The sequence below is a fragment of the Cucumis melo genome, chromosome 10 (assembly GCF_025177605.1).
Source record: "Cucumis melo cultivar AY chromosome 10, USDA_Cmelo_AY_1.0, whole genome shotgun sequence".
NCBI classification, from domain to species: Eukaryota; Viridiplantae; Streptophyta; class Magnoliopsida; order Cucurbitales; family Cucurbitaceae; genus Cucumis; species Cucumis melo.
In genome coordinates, this window is record NC_066866.1 from 26755383 (window position 1) to 26780655 (window position 25273).

General features: G+C 31.7%; 3 protein-coding genes across 7 annotated transcripts in view; 2 read left to right on the forward strand and 1 right to left on the reverse strand.

Annotated features, from left to right (window-relative positions):
* LOC103499374 (uncharacterized) overlaps positions 1-25273 on the reverse strand; it is a 69517-nt gene that overhangs the window by 23013 nt on the left and 21231 nt on the right. Inside the window, exon 2 of one of the 3 annotated variants that reach the window (XM_051090778.1) lies at positions 539-686. In XM_051090778.1, coding sequence (XP_050946735.1) covers positions 539-613 — 75 coding nt within the window. In that variant the 5' untranslated portion in view covers positions 614-686. Of the gene's footprint in view, positions 1-538; positions 804-25273 lie in introns of those variants that run through there. The other 2 variants (XM_008462371.3, XM_008462369.3) reach the window with 2 other exon arrangements.
* On the forward strand, positions 11209-15402 carry LOC103503130 (proteasome subunit beta type-7-A). 2 transcript variants are annotated; one of them, XM_008467288.3, is made up of 9 exons: positions 11209-11322; positions 11637-11801; positions 13861-14002; positions 14094-14190; positions 14274-14343; positions 14420-14524; positions 14638-14736; positions 14840-14927; positions 15041-15402. In XM_008467288.3, exons 2-9 carry the CDS (start codon positions 11658-11660, stop codon positions 15115-15117), a joined length of 822 nt encoding a protein of 273 aa, XP_008465510.1. In that variant the 5' UTR covers positions 11209-11322; positions 11637-11657; the 3' UTR covers positions 15118-15402. The 2 variants fall into 2 exon arrangements, with proteins under 2 accessions (XP_008465510.1, XP_008465511.1); XM_008467289.3 differs by having other exon boundaries at positions 11246-11391.
* Positions 11218-25273, forward strand: part of LOC127143782 (proteasome subunit beta type-7-A) — a 31134-nt gene continuing 17078 nt past the window's right edge. Inside the window, exon 1 of one of the 2 annotated variants that reach the window (XM_051090781.1) lies at positions 11218-11322. The gene's annotated coding sequence lies outside the window, so the exon portion shown is untranslated. Of the gene's footprint in view, positions 11323-11372; positions 11392-25273 lie in introns of those variants that run through there. The other variant, XM_051090782.1, reaches the window with a different exon arrangement.

Genomic DNA, 25273 nt, shown 5'->3' on the forward strand with positions numbered 1-25273 from the left:
CAATAGAAAAGAAAACATACATACAAAATGAAACAAAGTGAGGAAGCCAAGAATTCATGTAATTAGGTGGAGGAAGTGACTGATTGATAATTAAAAAATCCACATACAAATATAAAAACCATTCAGATGCTTTTAAACCCTGCTCAAGATTTTTAGTATCTTAAGTAATAAAAGGTTGTATAATAAAGAATCAGGACAACAGATAAAAAACTGAAAAGTCCTAAAAGAATCTTGACACTAATTTATGTGGATTAAGTTCAAAATTTCTAGGCTTGATGCAATTATCCAGAATACAGTTTCCATCCCCTTCGGGTTCGCTGCAACAGTCCAAGGCGGTAAGCAAACCCCTAATTCAGATACAAAGTACTACGAAGAAGTCAAGAATGACAGCGGAAAAGGTTTAAAAGATCATAAAAATCAAATTTTGTTTAGAATAAGTCTAAAAAAAAGAGAGCCCCAGTAAGTGAAACAAAATCATTTTCAACAAAAAAAAAATGAAGGGGATTATTAGGAAGAAAGAAATGGAGAAGAGGAACACCTGGTGAAGCTGGTCTTTGTAGGTAGACAGATTATTAGCCAACTCTTCAATGCTAACATCTTCTCCTCCTTGCATTATTTTGGTAGAATTGGATGAACAGAGGAGGAGGAGAAGGGGAAAAAAAGCGCAAAATTGGAAAAGTTTTTAGAAGGAGAATCAGAGGATGGTGAAGAACGCACACACAAACGCTAACTCCCCCCGTCCAGATTAAGAACACAGCCCTTTTGATGCTCAGTGTTTGGGCTATGAAATCCGGGTCGGCCCAAACTATTTCCTAACATTCTAATTTCCTAATTATTTTAAATAGCAAAATCTTTTATAAATATTTTCAAAATATTACAAAACGGCAAACTAGCAATATATAAATCAGACATTTTTATATATAACAAAGAAAGAATCTAAATTTTTTTTTTATATATATTTCGTAAATAGTTTCATTTTTTATTATCTATAATAAGTTTTCTAATAATAATTAAAAAAATCCTCGAAAAGAAATAAATAAATAAGAGTGAGAGTGTATTTTAAGATATACTATTATAATTTAGCTAAGAGCCGACTTAGAATTACAGAGAAATTCGTTTTTCAAAAATTCATTTTTATTTAAATATTTTTTTATAAAAACTTCTTAAAATGCACAAATGTGTTTTAAAACCTTTTTGAAAAAATGTATTTGTTTACCTAAGTTTTATATATGCTAAAAACGTTTTTATTAAAAAATTTCAAGGTTGATCGGTGGTGACTAGAGGTTGGTTGGTTGGTGGCGGTCGCTGAAGTTGATCATCAAAAGGTTGTAAGTGGAGTTACCAAAGGTGGCGATTAGAGATTGGTCAACGATGATCATCGAAAGTGGTGTGTGAAAGTTGGTCAATCAACTTTCCAACCCTTCAAACAAGGTTGCAATTAGTAAGTTGGTTATTTTAAATTCTATTACTAATTTCCAACTAAAACTAAACATTGTCCCAAACAAGAGGTAGACTATTATAACACACTCCACTCCACTCTTAGTCTCGAACATGTCCTCAGATTTTATTTTTTGGAAATTATTATGATCTTAAAAACATGAATGGTAGATTATTGTTGAATTTTTTTTTATGCATTTCACTTGAATATAAGATTTTCTTTTTATTTTGGAATTTTCTTTTTATATATATATATTTAATGTGAATTCAAATTAGATAAAAAAAAATTTCAAAACACTACTAGAAAATTGGCAATACTTGACGCCTGTAGAATTAATAAACCTGACAATTCTAATAAAAACGGTCAAGTAACATGAAAAACGTCAAGAATAACAAAGAGTGGAAAAAATGCATAATCTTTTATTTTTATTTTAAATACTTGACAGATTAAAATTAAGATTAATTTTAATTACTTGACATTTTTTAATGTAAAATAATATATATTTTCACCATTTCTAAAAAATAAAATTTTTCCTCTTTTAATTTTCCCAAATTTCCTTTTTTTCTCCGATTTCTAAAAAGAACTCTAACTCCCCCCCCCCCCAAATATTCTCCCTTCTTCCCCAATTTTCTCCAATCACTCGTCTGCTCCAATCTTCCATCCGTGCGCCACTCCAATCGTTTCATTTGTGTGCCACTCTAATTGTTTCATTCGTACGTCGCTCCAATCGTCAGGTTGTTTCCTCCACAGGCTCGGCCACGGTTGAGGGCAATCACCATCTCATGCTCACTCTGCTCTAACCGTCAAATTGTCCCACACTCTGCTCCAGTCCACTCATTGACACGAAGCCTCACTTTAGTCACCTTTCGAATCGACCTGATTCTTCTTTGAAGTGGACGACCAGACCCACGCGAAGCCTTCACACACAGGCACCGCGACAGACATTCAAGCACAAGCCACTACTGAGGTATGGTTGATTTTCTTATTCAAGTTTTAGTCTTCTATTTTGTCTAATTCAAATTGGTTTGGTTTTATCAATAAATGAATACATAGGTGCACCTTACAAGGATGCTTTCCCTAAATTTTTTGGTCAAAAAATCTTGTGGAAGCTACATGGATATAGTAGATATCTTTTAGAAATCTTGGTCAACAAATCTGGTTTAGAAATCTTTTTTAGACTGTGATTTTTTTCAGTGATATTCAAGTTATTATAGTCTTCTATTAGCTGTTATTTTTTTAAACTCTCATTGTGTGGATTGGTTGATTGTTCTCAATCATTGCTAGACTATTTTAGATTTTAATGTTCATACAAAATTTTAAAAAATTCATATTTCTATGATAGTTTTGAAGTATTTTATAAAATGTCAAGAGCTTTAAAATAATAAAGTTACTTTCAAGAAAACCAGAAAAGGTTGAATAATATTTTATATGATAAATTTTCATAAATGTAACAAAACACCAAATTATTTACGGTCCGTGTAACAAAGCTCATGAAAGTAGTCATTTTTAAAATATTTTAGGTTTGCTCTTTCGCCTTTCTTTTTTTTCTCGCTGCGATTCTTTCATCATCTTCCTTCTCGCTGCGATTCATCGTCTTTCTTCTTTTCCTCTTCTTTTTTCTGCTACTACTACTTTTCATCGTCTTTCTTCTTTTTCTTTTCTTTTTTTTTTTCGCTACGATTTCTTTTTATTATCTTTCTTCTTTTCTGATTCTTTTTTTACGTCATTTAAATTTGGGTAACCAAATCTAAAAGATCGTGTATAAAGAATCTTGAAAAAAATCATTTAGATTAGAGTAGCCAAATGTAAACGTGTAAAAAAAATAAATCATAGAGTAGACAAATCTAAACGATCGTGTACCAAAATAATTAAAAAAACCATTTAGCCAAAAATAAACGATCGTGTAGCAAAAGAATTTAAAAAACTCGTTTAGCCAAACCTAAACGACCATGTAATCAAATTTTGAAAGAAAAAAAAAATCGTTTAGATTTGGGACCCAAATCTAAACATTCATGTGATAAAATTAAACGATAGAATTGAAAAAATAAATTGTAGTCATATCTAAACAATCTTGCACCAAACAATAGACAAATTTAAATGATCGTGTAGCAAATATACTATGTGCATGTTGTTGATGGCGTGGTTGACGGGATATTTTTTGTATTTTACACGGTGGGCTCTAGGCTTTTTCCGTTTTCGGGATTAGTCTATATAGTCTAAATACTTTGCCGCTTTGTTATAGTTTTGAAAAGACCACATATTATATATATATATATATATATATATATATATATATATATATATATATATATATATATATATATATATATATATATATATATATATATATATATATATATATATATATATATATAATTTTACTCAAAATATTTTTTCTGTAATAATGAATTATTATGATACTACACACACCTCATATTTTTCACATTCGTAGGACGCTTTCTAACATTTATAACAACCAAATTATAAAAATCAAATGTAGCCGTGACATTTTACCATAAGTTCTTTGGAAATGAAATTCTTTTTGTATCGCTTAGATTTACAAATATAATCTTTTCCTAACAATTTAGGACTTAAACTTTCACAATTAAAAATAAATAATTTTATTTTTATGTATCTTGGTATTTTTTTTCATATTATAATTGAAATCGATAACCATTACTCAATAAATTATCTTAAGATTTACACTTATAGATAGATCATGGATTCACAAGAGTAGGTTATCCAAATATTATGAATTGGGTGTAGAAAACTTCATCAATTTTGAATTTTCTAATACAAACGATGTCTCTATTCGTTGTCCTTATTTAAAATGTAGGAATTGTGAAAAACAAAGTTGCATTACTATTAGAGACCACTTATATGCCAATGGAATTGATGAAAGTTATAAATTTTGGTTTTGGCATGGTGAACAACTACCTATATGTGTTTAGGCTATTCTTAGAAGTTTGGGTTGCACGTGTAAATGTTGTAATTAAGTATGTAATGAACAATTTATATATATATATATGGTCCACTGATATATATATGCAATTTCTTTGATGAAAAGTTTGAGTTGATTTCAATTGTTCGATTAATGTGTAGTTTAATGTTGTTGGACTTCAAAACAGGTGTAGGATAAATTATATGGATATTTTAAAATACATAATTTTTTATTTGAAAAAAAAAACTTGACATGCAAAGCGTGTCAAGAGTAAACAAATTCTTGACATGTAGAAAATATCAACAAGCCTTATATACTTGATATTCATAACCGTCAAGTATAATTTCACTTGACGCGTAAAAACTGTAAAAAAAAAATCTCTTATTCTTGATACCGGATTCTTGATACATAAAAGTTGTTAAGAAATCTTATATACTTGACAGTTTATACCTATCAAGTATAATTATACTTGACGCTTAAAAACTGTCAAGTCAATCTCCCTTATTCTTGACACTAGATTACTAGACGCATTGAAAAACATCAACTAAACAAACACTTGATTGGTAAAAAGCGTCGAGTAAACCCAGTTGTGTAGTAGTGAAAAAAAAAAACTACTTACACTCCATGGAAAAGAAATCACTAAAGACAAAATTTATTACACTAGATTTTTTTACGAAGTGTAAATATTTTGTTAATTTTCTACATTTGACAATATCCCTAAAATAAGATTCTTTTAGATTTTTGTTAGATTTTTTTTTATGAGAGATAAAATTTGATTGTTTTTAATGTGAATTAAAGAATATTAGGAATAAAATTGTTATAAAATAAAGAACAATGAAACAACCAAAGAGAAGAAGAGAGAAGTAGAGAAGACAATTGAACTAATGAATTGTGGTGTGTATACAAATGATCTCTACAACCTCTATTTATAGGACTGTGAGAATAATAGTTACAAAACCATATATAAATAGGGACAAAAAAGTTATAAAATTGATGGGAAAGATTAGTGGATGAATTTGTAACCTAGGTTGACATCTAATAATAATTAACTTTAATTTAGAATATTTATAATAAAAATGTATTATTTTTTCTTCTCTTATTTTCTAAAAATGGAAATCTAAAAGAAGGGGAGAAATTCTTTTACTCCATTTAACGTGAATGTCAATTTGTTTCAATTATTTAAATGTGAAATTACATCCTATATAACCCTATGATCATTAATTAAAATGGACAAAAAAGGAAAGCATGTTTTCTCCTACAGCACTCTTTTAAATAGTATAAATTAAAAACAGTTGTGAAAACGAAAGTCTAGAAATTATAATATTAAAACAATAAAATAATAAAAAGAGTATTTTCAAATATAACAAAATAAACTAAAATATTTATAACATATAGCAAAAATTTGAATTCCATTAATGATAGACACTAATAGACTTCTATCATTGTCTATCAATGTCGTTGATAGAAACATATCAATGTCTATCGATGTCTATCATTGATAGAATCTGAAATTTTGTTATATTTTGTAAGGGGTTGTTTGGTCCTCAAATTACGAAGGAGTGGAGTGAGCTATTTTAGCCCATTTCATGTTTGGCCCAATGGTTATTATAACTCGAGGATTAGAATTATGACTATTATACTCATTTCCCTATTTCTCTTCTGTCGCTATTCCCCACTCCTCCATTTTCTTCTCTGACACTATTTCTCACTCCCTCATTTCTCCTTTTATCACTGTTCCTCATTCCTCAAAGAGTTATTATTTCACAAATTTTAATTATGCCACAAAAAAATTTCATCAAATGAATTTTGTTAGGAAAAATAAATTAGAAAAAATATACTTTGCAAAAATAACTTAGGAATATGGCTTGTTAGGAAAAATAAATTACAAAAAATATATTTGCAAAAATAACGTAGTAAAAATTACTTAGGAAAAATTAATTTAGAAAAATATCTTAGAAAAATTTTCTTTGCAAAAATTTAGAAAAACTGTGTTAAACGGTTAATGCCTAAACATAATATGAAAAATCAATTGTGTTAAACTTAGGAAAAATAATAATTCATAGTTTTATCAAATTAATTCAAGTTTTCAAAAACGAAAAAAACAAACCAGACAATCAACAACTTTTGACAATGTTTGCCTAGAAAAAAGTAAGTATAATAAAAATAAATATTGGTAATTAGGTGGGGAAAATGAAGGGTTTTTTTTTTTACAAATAGAACAAAGTGGCAAAATATTTGTATAGAACAATTCCGAAAACGAAAAAAGCTCAGTCATTACCTGTCTCATTCAAATCTTCATTCCATTAAACTTATATGTTGTTAAAGATCGACCTAGTTATGTTTTACGTTTTAAAACTCGTGTTTTGTAAACAATAATCACTTTCTATTGTTAATAAAGTTATTGAAATTTATATAAAAATATGTTATTGAAAATGTGAATCGCACATTATATAATCATAAATTCAATACACTAAAAACACAAGACTATAGCATAATATTTGAATTATATGGGAAAGGTAGTAATAATTAGATACCAACCAAAGAAGAATAGAGGCAATAGAATGGTAATTAGAAGACAAACATATGGTTATTAGTTAGACAAAATAACTTCTTTTAGAAAAATGACAAAATCATAAACAACTAATAATGTGCCAACAATATTACAAACTACTAACTGATTCACAAAAAAATTCAAAAGACAACAATTAGAAGACAATCTGATGATTATTAGAAATAAATTAACTAATAAACAAAAAAAAAAGTTACCAAATGGTAATCAAATCTTACATAACAATCAAATTTCACATGAAAATCAGGACTTTTTCACTTTTCAGTTCCAACGTACATTTAAGCTCGGTTAAATTGATCAATTTTACTATTTTTGTAAAATTTTATGTTGTTGGGCTATGAGCCTAATTTTTCTCGAGAAATTTAGAAGAATGATCTAATTTTGTTACATTATTTCATAATGTCTTAAATTCTCAATTATTTACATTAATAAGATTTAATCAACTTTTAGAATGAGTTTGACTTTATTATTAATTAAAAATAAAAGATTTATACGAAATTCATTATATTTATCTACCATAATTATATTATACTCATTTATTATTATACTAAAACTGATATATTTGAACTATTAATTATATAATTTTTTTGTTCATTTATTTGATTGCATTTGTTATTGATGCTACGTATTATGATACATATGAGATACAATTAGGAAAATTATTAGTTGAATTTAATTAGCAAATATATCTACAATATCTTTATGCTCCACTCCTTTACACCGTCCATTTTTTGTTTTTCTTTTGCCAATCAAATCTTACTTCTTTTACCGTTCATTTCCTTCGTTTTTTCCGGTGAGTTTATAATGTTTTTATGTTATATATTATGCCTAATTTTCATTTTATATATGTCGTTTTGAAATGATTATTATTATGAATTTTTAGGTTTTTCAATTGATCTTTTGTTACATTAGTAAATAATAATTTTCGTTTGTTTTGAAAGGAATATATTTTCAATTTATAACAATTATATTACATCCAATTTTTAATATTATTCATATATTTAGTGGGCCAACAACACATAACCCACTAACCATTAGTGGGCTTAATGTCTTCATAGTTTCTTAACACCCAGGTCACTATAGTTAGTAGGTTTATCCAACAAAATGTTGGATTTTCTCATTGACTTTGGTCAAAGGGTAAAATTGTCATTTGGTCAAAGTCAAACTTTGACTTTTCAAACTAAAAAGTCAACATTTTGACTTTTTATAATTTTGTCCGTCTTGACTAATTTTGACATTCCAAGCATGAATCTGCATTTATTTTCTTAAGATTCAAATCACATTTGAATATATTACTAGTCAAAGTTTGACTTTTCAATAGTCAAAGGTCAACATTTTGACTTTTTACAACTTTGACTAGTTCCATCTTTTCTGAGCTTTCGAGTATGAATCCACCTTCATATCTTTAATATTTAAATCTCATTTAAGCATAAAGCTCTATTAGTAATCTAAAAATCGACGACTATATCACATATACTTGTTGGTTTCTCTCTCATATTTTAAATAATTCGACTCATTCCATTATACTGTTCTAAGTTTATTCCATATGATGAGCTAGCAGGGAAACCTAATGGACCTATAGATCATGGGCTTCAACTATCCAAGATTAACAGGTTAAACTCTTTTATACCGAGCTAATCAACATTCGTTAACTAATAGGTCATTTCACTAAAGTCCCGTAGTTGCACTCCTGTAACACCCCAAATTTAAGGTAGTTTAGTTGTAATTATCCTAAGTTTAATTTTTGAATTTTTGAGTGTTATTTTAATTGTTGAAATATTTGATTGGTAGAAATTAAAACTTATTAGATATTTTGGAAAATATCTAATTGTTATATTTGTGGAAATTTGATTAAATGTACATTTGATTGTATAATTAATTGATTGTGAAGTTAAAATAATTATATTATAAAATATAATTATTTAAGGGTATATGTTATTCTTAGAAAGAATTTTAATTAATTATATGTTTGGGTATATAATTAATTAAAATAAGGATAAAATAATTATATTATAAAGATAATGTAATTATTTAAGGATATTATATTTTTTTGAGAAGTTAAAGTGTTGTGATTGATTGGAGAGAGAGGGAGATTTGAGTTTTTTTAAAAAAGAGAGAAGATCTGGTGGATTTTAAGGAAGAGAGAGTAGGAGATTTTTTTTTTGGGAAAACGATTTGGAGAAAATAAAATATAATAATAATAATGTATTATTAAGGCATTAAATAGGCTCATTGGGAAGAGCAGTATTCATCATCTTCCCTAAACAAACCCTAATCCACCACCAAGAACCCTAGTTGTCGCCGCCACCTTCTCATCATTCGACAGCCAATCGCCGTCGTCACTGTGGTTTTCGTCGCAAGTTGAGCCGCTCGTCTCAAGCCGTCCATGCATCACATTCTGCTGCTTCTCCTCAGTCAGTCGTCGTTCAAAGCCCAGTTGTGTCAGCTGTTTGCTGCATACTCCCCGTCGCGCTCCGTCAACGATCATTTGTAAGCTAGTCGATTTGTCCGACCTGAGTCATCCACGTCTGTCGAGTCACTTCTTCGTCCACCGTTTATCGTTCCGCCGCGTCGTCTACCAAGTAGCCACCATCGTCGAGCCATCTTCATCGTTCGATTGTTGATCCGTGTAGACCGAGTCAGTTTGCCCTCAACTCGAGTCGTGCCCCAGCTGTTCGAGCCGTGTCTCCCAGCTACCGAGCTGCTCTTCCCCTTCGGCCGCACGCGAGCCATCTGAGCCGCGAGCCGCGAGTTGCCTAGCCAGTTCCCTTCAGCCAAGCCATTTTGAGCCACCTAGTTTATTTTTGACTTTTTTTCACCTATTTTGATCAATTGGGAGTTGCACCATAGAATTTTCCTAAACCAAGGATAAATTTGGATTCATTTTCAACTTTGGGTAAGTTGAAATAATTGGAATTTGATCCTTAAGTTATTGTTAACAAATTTTTTAATTTTAGTTATTGGGTTCCCTTGTGTTTAGGACTAGGCTGTTTCGAAAGCTTGACCGTGACTATTAGAATAATTTTGTTAAGCTAATTTCCAGGTAAGAGATTCTACTACTAGATCTTTGAACTAAATTTAAGATGCCGCATGTATTCATGGTTATGCATTAATGATAGCTAAAATGCATAACTTGATGCTATTGATAATAATTGTCATTATATGGGTGATTGATGACAATGACTGATAATATGTTTATTAATGGCAGAATTTTAATGATGACGACTGTGTTATGTCTTTGATGACAATGTTTGATTAAAAATGATATGATCGATACTTATGCCATGTTTATGATGATGTATGTTATGTTACATGGTATTGTTAGGTTGTGTTGTTAGCTTTAGCTATTAGAGTCGTACCCGCATGGGTGTCCCTCGGGATCACCACCTTTTATGATTGTGTAGTCCGACGGGATCATCAATCCAGTATGACATAGACATAGACATAGACATGATTATGAGTGATTCAACGAAGTCACTCACAACTCGATTGTCTTAGTGTTTCATTCGGGTACACTAAATACCATTTTGTGCTAGGTGTTCCTTTGGGTTCACCGAAAACTAGATATGCTTCTAGAGGATCACAAATTGCACGTGTTCGAGAACGTACCAGTTTAAGGGTACCACTTTACATAACTCTAATAGGAAGTTAATAAGCACTTAGTGGGACTAGTAGTGGGTCCCTTACTGAGTATATTTTTTTTATATGCTCACTCTTTCTTGTTTAATTTTATGGGCAGAGGTAGAGGTAAGAGCCAACGCTAATGAGTTGCCCCCACATATGCAGATCTAAGGATAATCTCGTGTGAGCAGAAGTTCACAGTTAGCTCAGGATTAAGATTAGGTTACCTTGATCATCAATAATCGAGATAGTCAGTTTTAAACAATAAACGGTGTTATAACGTAAAAGTGATTATTTCACGGTTCTGTCTTATGTAAACCTTTTACATAGGATGCCCCCACTTTCATGTCTATACATGAACAAATAAATATGGGCTTCTTAAACAATTATTAAAAATAAAAAAGAAATGGTTAAAAGTATAATATTTGACCAATTATATATACTCTGTACAAAAACCAAATAATAAATTTTGTTTTATCCATAGGCCGTAAATAGTTTATCAAAATTTTCAATTTAAAAAAAAAGAAGAAGAAACTATTCAACCGATGATAGAAAAACTATCCAAATATTTCTATAAAAAATGACAAATTTGATACACATACACATACATACGTATATGTGTGTGTATTATGTATTATTATTATTTTTAAGAAAGTATTTTCTTTGTGTGCAAGTTATTTGCTTTTTAGACCGAGAAAAGCTGAGTCGAAGTCTCGCTGCCCCGACTGGTTGGATCAATATTCCTCATTTCAGGTTGGATTTCTACAAATCTAAATCTTCCGCTTCTTCTGATATCTCATTTTAATCTGCTCACCCCTGCTTGTGAGTCTCACCTGAATTTTTTAATTTTAAATACACCAATCCCTCATCTTTTTCTTCAGTAGGTTTAACGTTCATACTTCATACTGTGAATTGCTTCTAAATGTTTGCTTTCTGGGTGTACCGGGTTCCGAGTGCTTAGAAACAATGATTTTGTTCGATTCTTGAATTCATATTATTTTTACAAGTTGTGGGGTGGATTGATTTTCCCCCCTTTCCATCTCAATTATTTTGTTTCAACTTTTCAGGTGCACTTGACAAATTTAGCTATGTCTACCTCTGCAATTGATGTTCCTCCCAAGGGTGGCTTTAGTTTTGATCTCTGCAGAAGAAATGATATGCTTGCAAAGAAGGGTCTTAAATCACCCTCTTACCTTAAGACTGGAACTACCATTGTGGGTTTAATCTTCCAGGTAATCAGTTGCATTCAGGGTGTTGCGTAGGCCCATCTATCTTTTGATTGCCAAATCTTGTTCTTCCACTCAATAATTTTGTAGACATCAATTGGAACCATTAGCAATGTTTGGAAAATTTCTTGTTCCTTTCTTTGTAATTTGAGTTCACTTTTCTGTCTATCAGTTCAGCGGAATTGGCCTTTTTTGGCTTCCATTAATTCATCAACCTACAATGAAGTATGGGGTTGTGAATCAACATTGATACGCCTTGTAAGGAGCAATGTTCCATTCAAGAACTTCAAATGTAATTTAGGAGTGTATTGGAAATTTTATTTTTTTATGTCGAGCACATTTTTGCTTGTTTTATGACGAAATTTCAATAATCAATTAAGTCATAGCGCTTGTAGAGTCGTTCAGGTTCAATTATAAATATACCACATCCAATGGAGAACTCTTGGAAGATAAAACTGTGAAGCAAAGCCGGCTTGAGTGGAGTTACTATCATTGGGAGTTCAAGTTAAAGCAGAGTCAACTTAGGATGGAGAGGGGGTGGGCAAATTGTGGAAAAATGAATTGCAAGATAAATCCCTTATGGATTGGGGGGTCTCCTTAGCTAGAGACCTGGTAGTCTTAATTCTTAAAGGAGGGAAAGACGAACCACCCTTTAAGGAGATTGAATAAGGAGGAAAAAATTAAGCCCTCTCAATGCAACCTCCTATAGGTCGGCTGTTCAACTTTTTTTGATAGGAAACAAGTATGCTCATTATGATTCTTTCTGGACAGTTGTTCAACACACAACCTCTTGGTGGTGCACACTTTACACCAATTTCTTTTCTAACTATAGCCTATCCATGATTTTTAACAATTGGAAAGCTCTTCTACACTAGTTCTTTGGGAAGGGGTCTTCTCAACCCCTTGCCCGTAGGTTGTTTCTTTTGGTCCTTTTTGAAATCTACATGTTTGATTCCTTTAAAAAAAAAAAAAATGCAACCTCCTTTTGGCGAGATGGCATAACCACCTAAACAATGCAAAATGGGGCTTATCATCTACCCATCGATCTTCTCAGAAGTACAACTTTGAGCCATCCCTGATGAAACAAGTTACAGCTAAGAAAAGAAAAGAAATCTGGAGGTAACAACTTCTCAGAGATTTCTATTTTCGACTAGTTTAGTGTCCTTAGACCCACGAACCGAAACCCACTCAGATAGATGGGTGTGGTTTGTACCTACTCACAATAACTCTGTACTACAAAGCATTGTGCTCCATGAAAACTGCCGCAACTATTGTGCTAGAAGAGCTTCATGACTTAATCTCAAGCAAATACCAAGTCCTCCTAGTCCCACCAGCTTCAACACCACCTCCCATTTAACTAAATGAGACCTTCCTCCCTCATTGACCCCTTCCCACGAGAAATTTCTCATCATTCTCCCAATGTCTCCTAATGCCTAGGCATATAGCGAATCCTAGCAAATCTAACTTTTGTTGTTATTATTTTTTTGGGTGGAAAGGTCTTCATGGTACTAAGAGTGCGATCTTCTGGTCCTGTTGTCTGAAGAAATTATTTAGGAAAATTGTGGAAAATAGCACAATTTAGAATATTAACAAAAAAAAAAGAAAAAGAAATATAGCACAAGGATAAAATATTTTCAAAAATAGAAAATGTTGACTAGTCAACTGGTAATTTTTTTAAAAATTCCAAGTCTGCCCTTTAGTGTCTATCATGAATAGAAACTATCATTGTTAGCTGCTACCGTGATAGCAACTGATAGTAGCAATTGGGGATAACATCTATCAGTGATAGACTGATAGCTTTTAATTTGAGAAATTCGAGAAGAAGCTCCCAAAATGGTGGCTGCACGTGAGTTTTTTAGTCTTTTACTATTTTTTATGCTATATATGTAATTATTTTATCCTTGTGCTATATATTTTATTACTTAAATGCCATTTATGCAAGTGGTCCAATCATTTGAGCATTCACATCATCGATTGAATAGTCTGGTCCGGTTAAATTATACAATGAAGCTTCGGTTATAAATTCAAAATAATGTTTTATTTAATATTTCATGATTTGCTTCAGGATGGTGTTATTCTTGGGGCTGATACACGTGCTACTGAAGGGCCTATTGTTGCTGACAAAAACTGTGAGAAAATTCATTACATGGCACCAAACATATATTGTTGTGGAGCTGGAACTGCTGCTGATACAGAGGCAGTAACTGGTAAATGGGAATATCTTGGTACTACAAGTTAAATTTTGTCAATGTTGTTTCTCAAACAGAACTAATTTTCTATTATTCTTGCATTTTTAAGACATGGTTAGCTCCCAATTGCAATTGCATCGCTATCACACTGGCAGAGAATCAAGGGTTGTTACTGCATTGACTCTTCTCAAGAAACACCTTTTTGGGTATAGCACTTTTCATCTATTGGGATTCTTTCCGTACATCCATAGCATGAGATTTAACTCTTCTCATCCATTGTCTTCTCCAGTTATCAAGGTTATGTTTCGGCCGCTTTGGTGCTTGGTGGGGTTGACGTTACTGGACCTCATTTACATACTGTGAGTTTTGTCTTGGAAAGCAAACAATTTTAGATTGCATAACTAGCCATCTTTGAATGCAATACTTCATTTGCAGATCTATCCTCATGGATCTACTGATACCTTGCCATTTGCAACAATGGGTTCGGGCTCTCTAGCTGCAATGTCTGTATTTGAATCAAAGTACAAAGAAGGCCTGACCGTAAGTTCATGTTCTTATATAGACACGAATAATTTTGACATTGTGGTCGATCTTAGTTGTGGCAATTATCTTTCCTTTTCTATCTGCCATGATGATTGGTGGGTTTTTTGCAGAGGGATGAAGGGATTCGACTTGTAACTGAGGCGATATGTTCTGGGATATTTAATGATTTGGGGAGTGGAAGTAACGTTGATGTTTGTGTTATTACCAAGGTTTGTAATCTTAAGGTGTCTTGATTTCTTTAAAGATAATAAGGGAAAAGTTGCATCGATGAAGTATGTGATTATTGTACATTTATTTCTTTGACTGTTGCAGGGCCAAAAGGATTATCTGAGAAATCACCTCCTGCCGAATCCTCGAACGTACGTTAGTTCAAAAGGTTATTCCTTCCCCAAGAAAACGGGTGAGTCATGTTTTTACTCTACTCTTTCACGTACCTTCATGCTATGTCTCTGTTTCCACCTCCCCTGCTTCCCCTATTGCTCTACCAATGACTCATGCTTTCTTTAACTACAGAGGTTTTGCTGACAAAGATTATGCCATTAAAAGACAAGGTGGAGATTATCGAAAAAGGCGATGCTATGGAGGAGTGAGAAAGATGAAAACATTGGTTTGCAATTACCGGGGAATTTTAAACTATGGTTTTTTTCCCTTCCCTCTCTTCTCAAGTTGATATTATTAGAAAATTCAGTTTGGCCTTGAGTTGATGTTGTGAATGACTTGATTTAAACATTACAATATTTCCAGCCCAAGAGGGGTATTAGATAGATCAGTTTGTTCAAATCACTCAACTTCTTTAGAGTTTGACTACTTAGCTTTGTCTGATCTTTGATATCTTTGACATTTAAATGAACATGAGGGTCATCAACTTTGATTTATACGGTAGTCGATGTCGGTCCCGGTTACAAGATGTTGGTTCTCAGATTTGAATTTTCTGCATTAGTATGTTGCTTATTTGGGGAAGATGCATCTCCAAACCCTGGCCAAAGCATAAGAACAAGGGACAATCTTAGTGAAAGCAATGCCTTACTTTTATAGCCGCATTCAATTCATCTGGCGTTTAAACTTTCAAAGACAGTTTATCCACATTCAATCCATTTGGCGTTAAATTTTGAAAGACAGTTTTCACCTTCGAAACCATTCCTTTTGTGCGTTAAATTGATACATTTTTTATCCTCTTTTTGTCTGAACTTTAGTGTACGTTCTAGCTTAATTGATTTTTTAGTGATTTTGAAATAGTGAAGGTAACTTTTATTATGTACAGATTGCTTTTGAACATTCTTTGATCATTTTAAAATTAGTTTAGGTTTTGTTTTGGATTATTATAGGTTCTAAAATAGTTATAGTGTCTATAATGATCCCAATCAACATAGACTCTTTGAACTGACTCATTCTCTTCAAGAATTGTCACCGGTTGACAATTCTTAAACCTTCACAGACATGCACCCAATGTCATAAAGGAATACTTGAAATATTGTGAACCTTCTAATTCAATCTCAAATACAATTCGGGGATCCTAAATTAAGTGTTCTGGCGTTTCTCTTGCAAACTCAAACACAATCTCTCTAGCCCGCCATACCTTATCGTAATTGAGGTTAACACCTTGTATGTTCTTCATTATATGGCATGGTTTCGCTAATCCACACGCTTTAAATTTGTCCTTGATAAGCTGACTAATTACGAATGCACTTCTTGGCGGTGATCGTGATTCAAAACTTCAATGGAGTAAGTGTGCCTAGTTATGTATTTGTTGATTTTGAATATATTATAGTCTACATTCTAGCTATACGTATTGTCCACTTGAAACTATCGTGAATACCCTCACACTATGTAGGCTTTTGTTTGACTTTCTTTCACGCAACTCAATTTTCTTTCACGCAACTATCGTGAAACTTTGTGAATTAATCACCACTCGAGACACACTTCCTTTTCTCGATAGTGTCTTAAAAGATGCATTTTCAATATGCTCCCTTCCATTAAACAAATTGCCAATATTGTCATCTTTGTCGGTGTGTACACCAGCCTTCTTCTAGGTAATATTGTTGGGACTCATCCAAATTCCAAGGCTTCATGGCGTCATTAGCCATAGAGACAGTCAATGGAACGAAGTATCAGGCTCGTCACCAAGGCCAACAACTATCAACATTGGTTTGTGTGTGTTAAAGGGTTCCTAAAAATTGAATTAGTATTAATTTGCTTAACACTAACGAAAACAGGTTTCCTATTGCGTTCTACTTCTACTAAGAGACATTTAACATCAACATCATCATTTTTTTTGTAGCTACAAGATATTTCCGGTCTAACTTGCACATGACCCTTATTATAATGTTGAATACCAATAGACTAAACTTTGTCGCTTCGTATATTATACATCTCAAATCATTATATTTCATGGTCCCATGATACCCTTTAAAAATCCACCCTTGTAGCATTGTTTCTTGTCATTTCATGTAACCCATTGTTTCAAATACCCTTTAAATATTTAGCTTGTTCAACAATTCATCTTCCATTGATTTGAAAGAGAGAAATAAGTATAGGGTTGCATTAATGACAATGAGGTACAAAGTGGTGGAAAATTTTGGTATTACGGTAGACGAGAACAAGTAATTGCAAATGGTCCTTGCGTGCTTCTTGTTGTATTCATGGGGATAGGACATTATGGGTTCTTACTAGGTATGATTCTAAACATACATATTCAGTAGATGTTTCATTAACAGATCATAGACAGACTATCTTTACTGTTATCAAAGACCTAATTAAGAACAGAATAACTTTAGCTGGTTCTAAATTGTCAACTCTAAAAAATATAGTTCATTACATCCGTGCTGAACATGGTTTAAGCATATCTTACCACAAAGCATGGCATGTACGTAAGGCTGCGTTGGATGAGATTCGAGGATCTCCGGAGGACTCTTACAAGATGATACCCAAATTTGCTTACATATTGAAACCCAACAACCCAGGTATATTGGCAATATACATATTCATATATGTAATTATTTTTTTCGTCATTCTTTCCTTACAATTTTTTCATCTTATATTTACATATTTTTTATGTTCATAGGTTATGTTGTCGAATACAAAGTTGATGCCGATGGTCGATTTCTTTACTTCTTCATGGCATTATCTGCTTCCATTTCTGATTGGCAACATTGTCATCCAGTCATTTTTATTAATGGAACAAGTTTGAAGGATAAGTATGGTGGTACTCTTTTATCTACTTCAACACCTGATACCAATGATCAGATATTTTCACTAGCCTTTTGGGTTGTGGATTTTCAGAATGATTTCTCATGGATCTGGTTTGCAACCAATTGAAGAGAATTATAGGCGGGCGGAATGAGGTTGTCATAGTATCTTATAGGCATAAAAGTATATGCAAAATCATAGAGGTAGTATTTCCCAACGTTCTACAATGCATGTGCCTTGTTCATTTAGTTAGGAACCAGAAGTTGAAGTATAAGAGAATAGTCGATACTGTATTTCATGTATGTGGGAAGGCTTTTAGTATTGTAGACTTCAAACACGAAATGCGTTTGTTGGAATCTTCTACCCCTGGTATACATAAGGAGCTTGAATCCAATGATCAGATATGTTCATGGGGCGGGGCGGGGACAGGGATGCCACTCCCCGTCCCTGTCTCTACCCCCTATACCATTCCCCATCCTCACCAAATTACCCACGGGGATTTGCGGGGGTCGTGTTCCCCTTGGAGAAATATTCTTTTTTTTTAAGTTTAATCTCATTTTTCACTCGAAATGTATATACATTTCCAATGTTATTTTATTTTTAATAGAATATTATCAATTTTCTAAGATACATTTAAAAATTCATCCATAAAATTCAAAAATCCATACAAAAAAAAATAAAAAATCAATCCATAAGTATTCTAACAAAGTCTCCAATTACATTATATATTCTTTAAGACACAACAAAATATTTTTTAAAGAAAAGTTTACAAATTACAAGTCAAGGCACAACACACACACACGCACGCACGCACGCACACACGCACACACGCACACACGCACACACGCGCGCGCACACACACACACACAAATATATATACTTTTTTAGAAAAAGTTCACAACATAGAAATGAAATTAGGAAAAAAATAAAGAAAAGAAATAGATAGAAAAAGAAAGAAAGAAGAATGTCAAAATAGGTTTTTTTTTTAGAAACTCTTTTACATATTATTAAATAAGTAAATAAATAAATTATATTAATTATATTTATATTCAAGGCGGGGTGGGAGATCGAAGCGGGATTGGGGTCGGAGAATGTATTCCCCGTCCTCGACCTGGTGTTGCCAACAGGGAAAAAACTTTTCTTACTCCCTCCCTCATTTCCCGTGTAATCAGGAATTCCCCGCTCGTGGGTTAAATGGACATCTCTAGTACTAATCACGTAGAAGATATAATGTCATGACCACTAATATATCTGAGAGTTTGAATTCTACCATACTGAAGGCTAGGGAGTTACTAATATGTTCAATGCTTTAGGTTTTGTGAATGATGTTGCAAAAATGATTTTTCGAACGAAGAAATGAAGCTGATTATCAAGTTGCAAATTTTACCAAAACAATTGAAGGTATATTAAGGGAATAGATTCAATGTAGTCGATCAATGAATGTATGCTCAATTTATATATACTTACGTATTTGATATATACATCACCATATTACATATATACATTATATAATTCTTTTGTATATTTGCAATGTAGGTTAATCTGATTAACAACATGAAATACCAGGTCATAGATGGAACCTCCCAATATGTGGTTTACTTACCTATGAAGGTTTGTAGTTGAAGGATGTGAGATATATTGGAAATATCTTGTGCACATGCATATGCTGTTTTCACCATGAAACATTTGTCAATTAAGTCATATATCTCACCTCTTTATTTGAACAACACTTTGCGTTCAATATATAATGGAGTAACAAATCCCTTAGGCGATCATAGACAATGAAAAATACCTAATGATATTATATTCATTGTTATCCTCCCACCTAATGTAAAACGTGTAGTTGGTCGACCGAAAAAGATTAGAATTCCTTCAAAAATGGAGTTCAAGAGACACGTTAAATGTGACTGTTATGGACGTGTTGATCATAACCGGAAGAGATGCAAGTTTTCCTTATTAAATTAGATTAATCTTTATTTATTATGTTTTATACTTATAATTTAATTTGTTATATTGTAATGTTAAATTTTAAATTTTAATTATAAAGTTGCTCTAAATTCGATCAAATTTTCATATGTTTAGAATTATGTTTACATTATTTTTCTTAGTTATTTATTGTTATATACGTGATATTATTTTCTATATTGAGTATTGTTAAAAACTTTCAATTCCCTTGTTATATACATCATATTATTGAAAATATACACTACAATATTTTTCATTTTTTGAACCACATGATATTTTTTCCATTTTAATATATATCCAATTCTAATGTTTAATATACACTATATACACAATATTATTACACATATAGGAAAAATTTCCGTACAAAACATTCAAATTGTATTCTTTTATTATTCACTAATTTCCTGAATATTCCATATCTACCAATGATGTATACATTATTTTTCTTAGTTTTCTAGTTCAAAGTTTGCATTGCACCATCATATACGTAATATTATTGCAAATATACTTAACATTAACACTTTATCACATTTTCTATTTCAATATATATCAAATTATAATGTATAATATCCTGATATTCATCATATTATTGAATATATACCACATTATATCCAATGTAACCTTTTCATCCCACTCAACAAGTTTCTCATCAAATTCCTTTCATCTTCCATAACCTGATAAATACTGCTACATCCCAAACATACATTTCATACATTACAACCATGTTCCTTTAGATAAATAAAGCATTCAATTTATAACATCCTTTGAATAAAGTACCTTTTTGTAACTGTTACCAAACACAATATACACTTTATAAAAGTAAACAAACTATAAATTTAAAAGTTGTTCCTTCAAATCCAAATAACATAATCAAAATTAGAATTTTAAAAGTTGTTCCTTCGTTTTTCTAGTTTTTAGCAAACACAATGTACTATAGGCCTTGGGAGAGCAATTTAAAAGTTGGTGCTTTGGATCCTTCACTATTCAACTATAATTTTTCCTTCTTTGGCTTGACCGATCAAAATTTCATTGTGAAGGGAGATCTCATTCTCCTAGAATGTAAAGTTCCTCTCCTTATGCTCCTCCTCACAGCTTGTTGATAAGCAATATCTCTACCTCGAGCCTGTTATTCCAGTGAATAATTAGAATTGTATATTTTCAATATTTCGCCATACATATGATCAACATTTTAAATATACATACAGTAATTGTAGCACTCTTAACAGCTACAGGTCTTTAAGCATGTCCTTTTTCTATTTTTTTCTTCTACGTAATGCACATTTAGCGTAATTTATAATAGTTTCAAGGAAAACTTACATAAATGTAACAAAGCACTGAACTATTTACGGTCCGTATAACAAAGTCCATAAAATTAGCCATTTTTTAAATATTTCAGGTTTGCACTTCCATTTTTATTTTGCGATTCGTCTTCCTTCTGCGATTTCGTTTTTTTTTCTATTTTTTTGTGCAATTTCTTTCCATCATCTTTCTTATTTTTCATTTCGTTTAATCTTTTCATCATTTTTTTTCTTTTCCTCTTCTTGTTTTTTTCGTTTTTCCATCGTCTTTCTACCTTTTTTTTTCGCTGCAATTTCTTTCCATCGTCTTTCTTCTTTCTTTTTTTTACGTCATGTATAAAAAATAGCAAAATCTAAAAGATCATGTATAAAGAATCTTGAAAAAAAAATCATTTAAATTGGAGTAGTCAAATGTAAACTATCGTGTAAAAAAGTAAACAATTGTGTAAAAAAAAAAAAAAGATCGTGTATAAAGAATTTTGAAAAAAAATCATTTAGATTGGAGTAGCCAAATGTAAACGATCGTGTAAAAAAATAAAATATTGTGTATAAAAAATCTTGAAAAAAAATCATTTAGATTATAATAGCCAAATGTAAACGATTGTTTAATAAAAAAGATCGTGTATAAAAAATCTTAAAAAAAATCATTTGGATTGGAGTAGCCAAATGTAAATGATCATGTAAACAAAGTAAACGGTCGTGTAAAAAAAGTAAACGATAGTAAACGATCGTGTAAAGAAATCTAAACGATTGTGGACCAAAAGAATTAAAAAACTCGTGTACCAAAATTTGGAAAAAAATATTTAGATTTGGGTTCCCAAATCTAAACGATCAAATCTGTGTAACCAAATTTAAAGGTAACCAAATTAAACGATCGTGTAACAAAATAAAACGATGGAATTGAAAAGATAAATTGTATCCATATCTAAACGATCGTATATAAATTGTAGCCATATCTAAACGATCGCGTATAAATTGTAGCCATATCTAAACGATCGTATATAAATTATAGCCATACCTAAACAATCGCGTATAAATTGTAGCCATATCTAAACGATCGCAAATATATTAATTGACGACGTGGTTGACGGGCATTTTTGGTATTTTACACGATGGGCCTCTAGGCTTTTTCCGTTTTTGGAATTGTTCTATAGAATGTAAATATTTTGTCGCTTTTTTATATTTTTGAAAAGACACATCTACATATAAATTCAAAAATGATAACTATATTTATAAATTACTTACTTTTATTTTTATTGCTTCATTTTCAATTTTGTTTACTTCATTCAGTATAGCAGTGCTATATATTACATCATCAACCAAATCATTTTGTCTTCCCTGATCATCTTCATAATTAGTATGTAATATACACAGTTATAAATTAAAATATATAGTTATATATCTGTGTAATATACTTCTTGTCCTTCATTTTCTTTTTCATTTTTTCCATCCCGATCATCATTAAAGTTAGTATAAAAAAATATACAGATATATATGTGTAATATACTAATCAATCCATAAATCATAATATAGAGATTAATACAGAATCTACCTGCAGATCATTTTTTCCTTCACTTTCATTTCTAGATTTTCTATCATGTTCTCCTTTATCCACCATTTCCCTTTCTTCACCATTATTTTTTATCACCTTCACCTCTACCATTCTCATCCCTATGTATAGTTTCATTTGGTTCCACTATTGCCATTTCCTTCTCTTTCAACATATTTTTTTGGACCTTCAACCTCTAGAAGCAATTTGTCCAATTTCAAAGCTTGATTGTTGATCATCAATAATCCTTAAAATTTCAGGAAGTATTCAGGAACTTCCACTTTGGATTCTTAACTGTCATGAGCATTCTCCTTTCTCTAATCTTTCATTAGTTTCCTCTCTACTTTGCGTTTCATGGAACGTGCTTCATTTCACGAAATAATCCTCAAGAAACACGACCTTGTATTGGAACTGTTTCAGAAATGACATTCATATATGAGTTTATACTATGCATATACATATGTAATATTAACAGTAGGTATAAAATATACAATTCGTATCATCAAACCTGTTCATGGCCGAAGACTCTTTCTGCAAGTTCTTTTCATTCTGGGTGGCTATCAACGAACCAGTTCAGCATGCATATCTTGTTTTGATCAATTTTTTGCGTATATAATATTAAAGGACCAGCCAATAGTAGAATGCATCCATGCACCCATACTAAATGAGAGTAGGCAAATCTAGAGATTTCAATAGCTAGGGTAGAAGGGTTTTTTAATAGATTTTTTGATAGAATCTATTAGCACATTATACCCTATCCTTCCCTATGGATACACATCAAATTGTTTTTCATCATCTACCAATTTGATGAAACAATTTGATGTGTTCCAAATCTATACAAGTTGTGAATTGTTTTTTAAGGAGAAAATTCTCTAGGAAATATATCTTTGTCATTTTGATTTTATCTTTCTTCTTCAGTTTTTTAGAGTCATTAAATAAAAATGAGACCTTTGACCTCGGGATAGAGTCTTCATTCTTGAAGTACTTAGACATAAATTTTTCCTTCACCTTAGAAATATTTATTGTTGACAAGGGACCACAATTTAGACCAGTTATTGCCTCGAATTCCTTAATGCCAAATTTGGCTATAGTTCCTTCGAAGTTAAACCATAACTCATCATCCTTTGTCAATGTACATTGACGTCTGATAATGTGGTATAAACGTTGACTCCGGAATTTTGAGAATCGATTTTCTAAAAACTTCTAATTCTTCAGTATTTAATTTTTTTTATTTCTAATCACATCTAGTCTCGCATAGATGTTTAATTTCTGTACCCTTGACCATTGACTCATTTTCAGGATCACGGTGCACTATGCAAACATAATTTGTAGGAGAATATCATTCTATTTATACTTAATATACACAAGTACATTATATGATAATAAGTATATTTCAATAACTTAATCAGTACCTTATAATCAATCATCCTCTACCTCAGCTGTTCTTTTTTCCTTTTTTTCTCCTTAGTAGATTTTTGAAAGAATATTGGTAATATAGATTTTAAATTATAAGAACAATTTTCAGTGAAAAATAAGTGCACTTTATTATACACAAATATTATATACATATATACTTTTTTGTTTGATTTCCTTCCTTCTTTCTTCACATTTTTACATTATGTACGCATCAAGGCAAGCGGTAGCTATTGAGCGCATAGAAGAGAGATCTTTCAATGACTTAATCATTATACAACATTTTCTTTGAACCCCAAATACATCATATAGTGTGGTGATTTGAATTGCTGATCCCATATGTTCAACCATTCGTAGTAAGAATCGTAGTGCAACTGGAGCAGTTTGCATTGGTGTGGGTGCGAATGTTGTCATATGCTTACTAAATTTCCCATAGTCCATCTATAAAAAATATTGCAATTAGGGTTAATATAAACTACGACATGGATATCGTTGAGTGGAAAATGTATTACCTTTATATTGTCAATAATGACAAGATGTCGTGGCCACAATATGTGTGAACCAACTTCCTAGGACATTTTGTACATCTCTTGCTTCGATGGAATGGGAATTGCACAATCTCCATCCACCACGACATCTACTGTGACTTTAACATTGTCACCTTCTACATCTAAATCAAATATGGTCCCTCATGCAACGACATGATCTTTCGTTTCAAACGCCAACTTGTATGGGGTTCCAACCTATTTAGAAGACTTTGTTAAATATGTATACCTCACACGAGTTTAATTACTGAATGAAGTTAAACTTTCGATTCACTGACCTTCATTTTCTCTAACATTATACCTTCCACCTGCTCATCGTCCTTCACTATGTTCATCTTTATGAATCTAAGTCAATGGTAAGGACAGTATACACATAGAATATGTAACGTTATGGATTAAGGGTCTTTAGAAAAACATACCTTTATTTCTTCATTCAATTAAAAAAACATCCTCTACGTCTTTCTGTGAGTCTAAATCATTTGATAGATCTTCTTGTGACATACTTCCGCACACCCCAGACTATTTTAGGGCGATCCTTACCACCCAAATCCTTGTTAGAATACCCTTCTCACCGAAAGCATTAGTTTTCTTTTGGGTGGCTATGAGTTCATCCTACAAAAGTGGGAAGAATGGAAATTACTAGTTGCTTATACTAAAAAAAGTAGAAAAAATGCAAGTACTTACTATAAGATTCACCACTTCCTTCGTCTTTTCGTCTGGAATTTGTTTCTTATGATCCATTCGAGCTTGTTTCCAAACTACGGATCGATCAATTTGATCCGATGAAGAC

Bases quoted from the DNA above. Each gene is read 5' to 3' on its own strand.
- LOC103503130 (XM_008467288.3), top strand. From the start codon at position 11,658: ATGTCTACCTCTGCAATTGATGTTCCTCCCAAGGGTGGCTTTAGTTTT. The intron at 14,737-14,839 runs GTTTGTAATCTT...TGACTGTTGCAG, and splicing joins ATGTTTGTGTTATTACCAAG to GGCCAAAAGGATTATCTGAG. The intron at 14,928-15,040 runs GTGAGTCATGTT...CTTTAACTACAG, and splicing joins TTCCTTCCCCAAGAAAACGG to AGGTTTTGCTGACAAAGATT.